This window comes from Oncorhynchus clarkii, chromosome 4 (genome assembly GCF_045791955.1).
Source record: "Oncorhynchus clarkii lewisi isolate Uvic-CL-2024 chromosome 4, UVic_Ocla_1.0, whole genome shotgun sequence".
Classification (NCBI taxonomy): Eukaryota; Metazoa; Chordata; class Actinopteri; order Salmoniformes; family Salmonidae; genus Oncorhynchus; species Oncorhynchus clarkii.
Genome location: NC_092150.1, coordinates 81852251 through 81862214, shown reverse-complemented (window position 1 = coordinate 81862214; position 9964 = coordinate 81852251). Strand labels below are relative to the sequence as shown.

The 9964-nt window shown below is 44.5% G+C and overlaps 1 protein-coding gene across 1 annotated transcript; it reads left to right on the top strand.

Moving 5' to 3' along the window:
• The first annotated feature begins 5765 nt into the window (after positions 1–5765).
• On the top strand, positions 5766–9882 carry LOC139407358 (26S proteasome regulatory subunit 10B-like). Its single transcript, XM_071151073.1, has 14 exons — positions 5766–5927; positions 6365–6444; positions 6558–6597; positions 6708–6760; positions 6878–6945; positions 7106–7220; positions 7322–7409; positions 7706–7767; positions 7867–7990; positions 8219–8280; positions 8596–8716; positions 9033–9113; positions 9218–9289; positions 9404–9882. Exons 1-14 carry the CDS (start codon positions 5843–5845, stop codon positions 9520–9522), a joined length of 1170 nt encoding a protein of 389 aa, XP_071007174.1. The 5' UTR covers positions 5766–5842; the 3' UTR covers positions 9523–9882.
• Positions 9883–9964: the final 82 nt, after the last annotated feature.

The window sequence follows — 9964 nt, the reverse complement described above, 5'->3', positions numbered from 1 at the left end:
GAGTGAAGGGTGTAGAGAAGCAGTGAAGACTAGAAACAGAGCTTTCAGAATGTTGAAAAGGTCCCATAATTACCAGCACCTTATTCAGTATAAACAAGCACAAGCAGTAGTAAGGAGGATCATTAGGACAGCTAAGAGGGAGTATTGGCACTGGTTCTGTGGAAACATAGGCAGGACCACTCCTGTGGGAGAGGTATGGGGGATGATTAAAAGGATGAGTGGGGTAAGAAGAGATTGGAATCTCCCTGTGCTGAAAAGTAGGGGGATTGTTGCAGTGAGAGATGTGGAGAAGGCAGAGATGTCAGCCCAGGTATTTGTGAAGGTGCACAGCTCTAATAATCTGACAGAAGAGGGCCAGCATGGGGGAGAGAGAGGGTCAGAGGAGAACATCCAGGGTTGCTGGATCAGAAAGAGATGGTGGGGGAGAGAGAGGGTCAGAGGAGAACATCTGGGGTTCCTGGATCAGAAAGAGATGGTGGGGGATACATTGAATTGGCCCTTTTACATTGGCTGAGATGAAGAGTGCATTAGCTAAAGCTGGGGTAACATCTCTTGGGAAGGATGAGATGTGTTACATTATGATTGTTCATCTCAGTGACACAGCAATGGGGATGAAGCAGTACGGCTGGTTATGTGTATCGGAGGACGTTCAGCCTTCGTCTCTCCCGAGCCCGTACGGGAGTTGTAGCAATGAGACAAGATAGTAGCTACTACAACAATTGGATACCACGAAATTGGGGAGAAAAAGGGGTAAAATAAAAAAAAATAAAAAAGAAAGCTAGTTAGTCCTTTGCTGTTCTCCATTATGATTGACGATGTATTCTCTCAGGTGAGACCTGATATTGGGAGGTCATTGTTTGCGGATTATGGAGTGCTGTGGAAGAGAGGGAGAAATATTATCTTCTGGCCTATACAGCCAGAAGCCAGAAGAGTTCAAGAAGCGATTAGGGAAGTAGAGCAGTGGTCCCTCAGGTGGGGCTTCCAGTTTGCGGTTGAGAAAACACAGACTGTATTTTTTTCTAGAAGGAAGGTTTGGGAGGAAATATACCTGAAGCGGTATGGAAGGAATCTGGAGAGGGTGGGAGGGGTTTAGGTTCCTGGGGGTCTGGTTTGACACTCGAATGAGTAAGGAAGGAAAATATTGGATGTAATGCTTTGCTTGTCAGGAATGGAGAGGTGTTAAAAATGTCATATATAGCGCTGTTAATGTCATCAATGGATTATGGAAGTATAGCATATGGATCATAACGCTAGATGTTATCCAGTCCCAAGCCCTAAGAATATGTTGTGTAGCACTCAGGACCTCCCGGTGGCAGCGATGCAGGTAGTGTTGGGAGAGATGCCGGTTAAGTTAAGAAGACAACAGCTAGCCATGACATATTGGGTACATCTTAAAAGACATAAGGTCACACATCTGAAAAAAAAGGTGCTCCTAGAGTGTTGGGAACATGGACAAAATCTGAATACAAGCTTTGGGTGGATAGGCAATTGCATGGCGAGAGAGATGGGGATGTTTGGGAGGGAGTTTAGTCCCTCTGTGCTTCTTCCTGCTGTAACCTTGGTTTTTCCCTCAACCACTGATAGATCTATGGTTGCTTGAGAGGGTAAGGGATGTTGAGGAAGGAGTAGATTCAGTTGTAAGTGAACATTTAAGAACACAATACTATGCTTTTTTTAAAATATACTCACAGACGGGTCTAAGGATCTATATCTCTCTCGTCATTACTCAATGCCTAGGTTTACCTCCAATGAACTCACATCCTAACATACCTCTGTCTGTACATTATGCCTCGAATCTATTCTATCTCGCCCAGAAATCTGCTCCTTTTACTCTCTGCTCTGAACGCACTAGACGACCAGTCCTGATAGCCTCTGGTGACGTAGAGGTTAATCCAGGCCCTGCAGTGCCTAGCTCCACTCCTAGTCCCCAGGTGCTCTCATTTATTGACTTCTGTAACCGTAAAAGCCTTGGTTTCATGCATGTTAACATTAGAAGCCTCCTCCCTAAGTATGTTTTATTCACTGCTTTAGCACACTCTGCCAACCCTGATGTCCTAGCCGTGTCTGAATCCTGGCTTAGGAAGACCACCAAAAACCCTGAAATTTCCATCCATAACTAAAACATTTTCCGACAAGATAGAACTGCCAAAGGGGGCGATGTTGCAATCTACTGCAGAGATAGCCTGCAGAGTTATGTCTTACTATCCAGGTCTACCTAGCAGCACTCTAATTGTACCCAAACAATTAGAGCTTCTACTTTTAAAAATCCACCTTTCCAGAAACAAGTCTCTCACTGTTGCCGCTTGCTATAGACTGCCCCCAGCTGTGCCCTGGACACCATATGTGAATTGATTGCCCCCCATCTATCTTCAGAGGTCGTGCTGCTAGGTAACATAAACTGTGACATGCTTAACACCACGGCCATCCTACAATCTAAGCTTGATACCCTCAATCTCACACAAATTATCAATGAACCCACCAGGTACAACCCCAAATCCGTAAACACGGACACCCTCATAGATATCATCCTAACCAACTTGCCCTCCAAATACACCTCCTCTGTTTTCAACCAAGATCTCAGCGGTCACTGCCTCATTGCCTGCATCCGTAATGGGTCTGCAGTCAAACGACCACCCCTCATCACTGTCAAATGCTCCCTAAAGCACTTCAGCAAGCAGGCCTTTCTAATCGACCTGGCCCGGGTATCCTGGAAGGATAGTGACCTTATCCCGTGAGTAGAGGATGCCTGGTTATTCTTTAAAAGTGCCTTCCTCACCATCTTAAATAAGCATGCCTTGTTCAAAAAATGTAGAACCAGGATCAGATATTGCCCTTGGTTCTCTCCAGACCCGACTGTCCTTGAACAGCACAAAAACATCCTGTGGCGTTCTGCATTAGCATCGAACAGCCCCTGTGATATGCAACTTTTCAGGGAAGTTAGAAACCAATATACTCAGGCAGTTAGGAAAGCTAAGGCTAGCTTTTTCAAGCAGAAATTTGCATCCTCTAGCACAAACTCAAAAACGTTCTGGGACACTGTAAAGTCCATGGAGAATAAGAGCACCTCCTCCCAGCTTCCCACTCCACTGAGGCTAAGAAACACTGTCACCACCGATAAATCGACGTCTGGCCATGCTTTCCACCTGGCTACCCCTACCCCGATCAACAGCCCTCCACCCCCCAGAGCAACTCACCCAAGCCTCCCCAAATCCAGATAGCTGATGTTCTGAAAGAGCTGCAAAATCTGGACCCCTACAAATCAGCCGGGCTAGACAATCTGGACCCTCTCTTTTTAAAATGATCTGCCGAAATTGTTGCAACTTCTATTACTAGCCTGTTCAACTTCTCTTTCGTATCGCATGAGATTCCCAAAGATTGGAAAGCTGCCGCAGTCATCCCCCTCTTCAAAGGGGGAGACACTCTAGACCCAAACTGCTGCAGACCTATATCTATTCTACCCTGCCTTTCTAAGTTCTTTGAAAGCCAAGTTAACAAATTACCGACCATTTCAAATCCCACCGTACCTTCTCTGCTATGCAATCTGGTTTCAGAGCTGGTCATTGGGTGCACCTCAGCCACGCTCAAGATACTAAACAATATCATAACCGCCATCTATAAGAGACATTACTGTGCAGCTGTATTCATCGACCTGGCTAAGGCTTTCGACTCTGTCAATCACAACATTCTTATTGGCAGACTCAAAAGCCTTGTTTTCTCAAATGATTGCCTCGCCTGGTTCACCAACTACTTCTCTGATAGAGTTCAGTGTGTCAAATCGGAGGGCCTGTTGTCCGGACCTCTGGCAGCCTCTATGGGAGTGCCACAGGGTTCAATTCTCGGGCCGACCCTCTTCTCCGTATACATCAATGATGTCGCTCTTGTTGCTGGTGATTCTTTGATCCACCTCTACGCAGACGACACCATTCTGTATACCTCTGGCCCTTCTTTGGACACTGTGTTAACTAACCTCTAGACGAGCTTCAATGTCATACAACTCTCAATCCACTAAATGCATGCTCTTCAACCGATCGCTGCCCGCACCTGCCCTTCCACCCAGCATCACAACTCTGAACGGTTCTGACTTAGAATATGTGGACAACTACAAATACCTAGGTGTCTGGTTAGACAGTAAACTCTCCGTCCAGACTCACATTAAACATCTCCAATCCAAAATTAAATCTAGAATCTGCTTCCTATTTCACAACAAAGCATCCTTCACTCATGCTGGAAAACATACCCTCGTAAAACTGACAATCCTACTGATCCTCGATTTCGACGATGTCATTTACAAAATAGTCTCCAACATTCTACTCAACAAATTTTGTCACCAAATCCCCATATACTACCCACCACTGCGACCTGTATGCTGTTGTTGGCTGGCCCTCGCTTCATATTCGACGCCAAACCCACTGGCTCCAGGTCATCTACAAGTCTCTGCTAGGTAAAGCCCTGCCTTATCTCAGCTCACTAGTCACCATAGCAGCACCCACCCATAGCACGCGCTCCAGCAGGTATATCTCACTGGTCACCCCCAAAGCCAATTCTTCCTTTGGCCGCCTTTCCTTCCAGTTCTCTGCTGTCGATGACTGGAACGTTCTGCAAAAATCACTAAAGCTGGAGACTCTTACCTCCCTCACTTGCACCAGCTGTCAGAGTAGCTCACAGATCACTGCACCTGTACATAGCCCATCTGTAAATAGCCCATCCAATCTACCTCATCCCCATACTGTATTTATTTATTTATCTTGCTCCTTTGCACCCCAGTATCTCTACTTGCACATTCATCTTCTGCACATTCTACCATTCCAGTGTCTAATTGCTATATTGTAATTACTTCACCATCATGGCCTATTTATTGCCTTTACCTCCCTTATCCTACCTCATTTGCACATGCTGTGAATAGACTTTTCTACTGTATTATTGATTGTATGTTTGTTTATTCCATGTGTAACTCTGTGATGTTGTATATGTCAATCTGCTTTACTTTATCTTGGCCAGGTCGCAGTTGCAAATGAGAACTTGTTCTCAACTAACCTAGCTGGTTAAATAAATGTGAAATAAATAAATAAAAAGAATAATGAAAAGGACCCCTAAATAGAGAGGACATGAGCAGCTTTTAGTGTTCCTGAGTTTAAGGTGGCAGTGACAAAAAGAGCAACGTATCATTTATCTGTTTACACAATGGAGTTGTTGGCCATACTATTGGCTGCAGTGTGTGTGGAGGAGGTGAGGCCAGACAGGGTAGTCATCTGCTCTGACTTATGTGCTGCACTGATTCATTTGTACAGCTTACATTCATTTGTGTCACAGAGCAGACAGGATCTATTGTATGAGGTTTTGCAGTGCTTGTACAGGGTGAAACAGATGGGGATATTTGTGATGTTCCTCTGGGTACCAGCTCATGTGGGAGTAGAGGGGAATGAGGAAGTGGATATTATTGCCAAGCAGGCTCTTAAACATCCTAATGTTGAGACGGAATTGTCCATCAGTAAAACAGAAGTCAAGGAATTAATAAGAACAGTGGTTAAAAATAAGTGGCAAGAGTTGTGGAACAGGGAGAGTAAGGGAAGACAACTGTATAAGATCCAGGAAAAGGTGGGGGCAGGGAGGTCCTCAGGCTGAGAGAGAAGGCCAAGAAAGTGTCATCACAAGGCTGAGACTGGGACACAGAAGGCCAGTCTCTGGTTCACACTCCAGTCCAGTTGGAGGCGGTAATGCACCATAAAGTTGGTTGCCAACCGCCATATAAAATCCACAGAAGTAGAAGAAGAAGAAGAAGAAGTAGAAGAAGAAGAAGAAGAAGAAGAAGTAGTTTACAATTCCCACAATTCATAGAGGCAAAATGGCTGACACCAGAGAAAAGGGACTTCAAGATTACAGAAAAAGATTACTTGAACATAAAGAGATTGATGGACGTTTAAAAGAGTGTAAGTTATATTTTTGCTTGCCTTTGTCAATATTTCAGAGTAATACACATAAAAGGGGTTATCGAACTAAAATAACCAACATGACCAGTTAGCTAATCGGTTGTTGGCTAACTCGCATTGTCATGCAGTAGAGTCGGTCATAGAAATGAATGGTCTTGACAACCGGCTAACGCGTTAGCAAAATGCTAGCTACCAAAACAGCTGCAGTTAACCGTATATTGAAGTGTATTCGCTGTGCTTAGCAAGCTATTTAACCAGCTATTTGCCAAGACCGCTAGAAAACAATAGTAGTTAGAATTTATCTTGAACATTAAAACAATAACAAAGGATCAGCTAACGTTAACTAACTAGTTAGCACAGCCCTACCTTCTAGCTAAAGTTAACTAGCTTGCTAACGTTACATAGCTTGATTTCATACTTGTATTCTGTGTTTTCAGTGAGGGAACAGCTCAAGGAACAAACAAAACAATATGAAAAATCTGAAAATGACCTGAAGGCCTTACAAAGTGTTGGTCAGGTAAGATGGTGAATTCACACACCATGATTTATTGATGGGCAATAGTGTACTAAAATTGTCTCCGTATCATAAAGAACGGATTTTAACTGCAACTTCTTGTAATACTTATGCAGATTGTCGGTGAAGTGCTCAAACAGCTGACAGAGGAGAAATGTAAGTTGTAACATTGCAATCGTCCCACGACTCATTATATACCTAGGTCATATACGTCTGACCCTTCAGCATTACATATTATGTCATGTTCATCCTCTTCCTGTCTTCAGTCATTGTCAAGGCAACCAATGGCCCTCGCTATGTTGTTGGCTGCCGCAGACAAGTAAGTCTTGAGCCATGACGTACCCTTGTATCATCAGCATTTATTTACTTTCAGTGAGTGTCAGTATCACCTCTCCATGATTGTAATGGAGCTCATCTATCTGTCATTTTCACACAGCTGGATAAATCGCAGCTCAAACCAGGCACAAGAGTGGCCCTGGACATGACCACCCTCACCATTATGAGGTAGGCACTGTACACGCACGCATGCTCAAAACCACAACACACACACAGCGTGTGAGCAACTGTCAATTCAGTCTACTGAAACAAAATGTTCCAAGTAAAAGGTATGTCAGCCTTAAATGTTGCTGGTGATGGCAGTTAACATGTCCCTTCCCCACCTCAGATATCTGCCCAGAGAGGTGGACCCCTTGGTGTACAACATGTCCCATGAAGACCCAGGCAGCATCTCTTACTCAGAGATCGGGGGCTTGGCCGAGCAGATCCGTGAACTGAGAGAGGTACTTCTACTACATCCTACAGTATACTTATGATATTCTTAGAAAATGGGGGTACGTGTTTTTCCTGAGGTTTTCTATATGACCTTCCCCCTGTGTTCCAGGTGATTGAGCTGCCCCTCACCAACCCTGAGCTATTCCTGAGGGTGGGGATTATCCCTCCAAAGGGCTGCCTGCTCTACGGACCTCCAGGTAAGTCACTATCTAGCAGGATTTCACTCTAGACCGAGGCTGAATCTCAAGTGTTTCCTTGATTTCTCATGTCTTTGATTCCTTCACCTACCTCTCAAAACACATTGGATGAGAAGATCTAAGGTCCCGCCCCTCGCACCTTCTCCTCCAATGTGTTTTGAGAAGGAGGTCAAGGAATAAAGGGTGCGGTGAATCACGGAAAGACTTTTGAGATTCACCCTGAATAATGCAAATAAGTTACGTCACTGAGGTCCTGAGGGTTTATTCATAGATTTTCTTTATGCACTTTTGATTAGGCACCGGAAAGACTCTTCTGGCCAGAGCGGTGGCCAGTCAGATGGACTGTAACTTCCTCAAGGTGACTTGTAGGCTACGCTTTGTTTAACTCCACTGGCCTTTCTGACTCTCTTCACCATTCTTTTAAAAACTTGGCTGACACTGTGTCCCCCTGTGGCAGGTTGTGTCCAGCTCCATTGTGGATAAGTACATTGGAGAGAGCGCCAGGCTCATCAGGGAGATGTTCAACTATGCCAGGGACCACCAGCCCTGCATCATCTTTATGGATGAGATAGACGCCATCGGTGAGCATCCTGAGCTGTAGCCTGGCCCCAGATCAGTTTTCACTGTATAGCCAACTGCTATGGTCATTGTCAACCAAGTTGGCTATACAGCACAAACAGTTCTGGGACCAGGCTAAGCATTCTGAACCCTGATGCCATATCTATTCCTTCTCTCTTTGCTCAGCATTGTGTGCAGTGTCTGGGAACTGGGAATGTGTTGTAAGTTAAATACTTGTTTTTCTCTCCAAGGTGGCCGAAGGTTCTCAGAGGGCACGTCAGCTGACAGAGAGATCCAGAGGACTCTGATGGAGGTAAAATGAGCGACCATAACACTTAGATATGTTACATAGAATTGATATTGTTCAACAAACGTTGCTTTCTATGAGAATGATGGTTCAATAAAACATTTATTTGGGGAAGACCTGGTTCTGTGGCTTGGTCCATACAGTATATATTGTGGGGATGTTGAAGATAAGACAACTCGATGACGTGTAGCTTGCAGTAAGCTTGACTGGCATTTCAATAAGCGAAGGGTATTACTGTAAGGTGTTTAACATTATTAGGATCCATGGCAGATAATCCTCGCTGAATTGGATTTTCACCGTCTTATCTCTGTGTGCACCCAGCTGCTGAACCAAATGGATGGCTTTGACACCCTGCACAGAGTCAAGATGATCATGGCCACCAACCGGCCTGACACCCTGGACCCCGCGCTGCTGCGTCCCGGCAGACTGGACCGAAAGATCCGTAGGTTCTTCATCTCTCTGTCCATCATCATTACCCAGTGTGCTTCATACTTACTCATCATATTATAATATATGCCGTTAAGTAGACTTAGTCATGCTTCATAAATTTTTCACATGGGTGCCGCCGGGACGCGAACCCACAATCCTGATGTTGCATGGGCCATGCTGAACCAACTGAGCCATACAGTACCTTATCCCCTTTGGGACATAGGGTCACAATGATCTCCCTCCACTTCCTTCTTTTTACAACCAGGTAGGAACACATGTAAATCTCTATGGTATGAAAAGTGACGTGGTTATTTCTACTGTTCCAACAGATGTTGAGCTGCCCAATGAACAGGCCCGTTTGGACATCCTGAAGATCCACTCTGGCCCCATCACCAAACACGGAGAGATAGGTGTGTTGATTTGAACACAGCTGGGACATATTAGGTTTAAGTCATGTTTTAGAGTTCTGGTACGTTTTTTTTTTTTAATCAATGTTGGCTTTTTTTCTTCTCAGATTACGAAGCGATCGTGAAGCTTTCGGATGGCTTCAACGGAGCCGATTTGAGAAATGTCTGCACTGAAGCAGGTAGCTGTCATGACTAACTCGTACATTATCAGTTTAGCTTGACAAAAACAGTGATTTTTCTTGAATCCAACCGCATTTTGATCTGCCTAAGTCGGGTCTCTTTCGGTCTACCAGGTATGTTTGCGATCCGTACCGATCACGAGTACGTCACTCAAGAGGATTTCATGAAGGCGGTTCGCAAGGTGGCCGATTCGAAGAAGCTTGAATCCAAGCTGGACTACAAGCCCATATAAATTCCTATATCTTTATTTCTATATGTGAACGTGGGGAGGTTTGCTGTTGGGGTGTTCTCACCAGTAAAACCATTTTTTTGCCAAGTTGTATGATGCAGAAAAGTTTCTTGGGGGGGGAAAAGTGGATTAGGGATCTGTTGTTATCAGATAACCATTTCTATAGAGTTGCCAAGAAGTGACCTCAGAACAGCTACAGATATGGGACCAGCATACATTGTCTCTACCCTCTCGTAGTGTTACATTTCTGCCCAGTATTTAGGATTATATTAACGAGCCAATAAATACTGTTGCCATTGAAGCGGCTGTATCTGTAAAAGCATACAAAAGGAGTATGCCATATTAAAAACTTTATCATACTGATCACTGTTATGCTGTTTTTTTACCTCGATAAAGCTGTGATGTGTCGGGTTTGGCTTCTTTGCCAATTTCCAAAAAATGTCCG

Coding starts and splice junctions, on each gene's coding strand:
- LOC139407358 (XM_071151073.1), top strand. CDS start 5,843: ATGGCTGACACCAGAGAAAAGGGACTTCAAGATTACAGAAAAAGATTA. Junction 6,445..6,557: donor CCTTACAAAGTGTTGGTCAG/GTAAGATGGTGA, acceptor ATACTTATGCAG/ATTGTCGGTGAAGTGCTCAA. Junction 7,991..8,218: donor GGATGAGATAGACGCCATCG/GTGAGCATCCTG, acceptor TTTCTCTCCAAG/GTGGCCGAAGGTTCTCAGAG.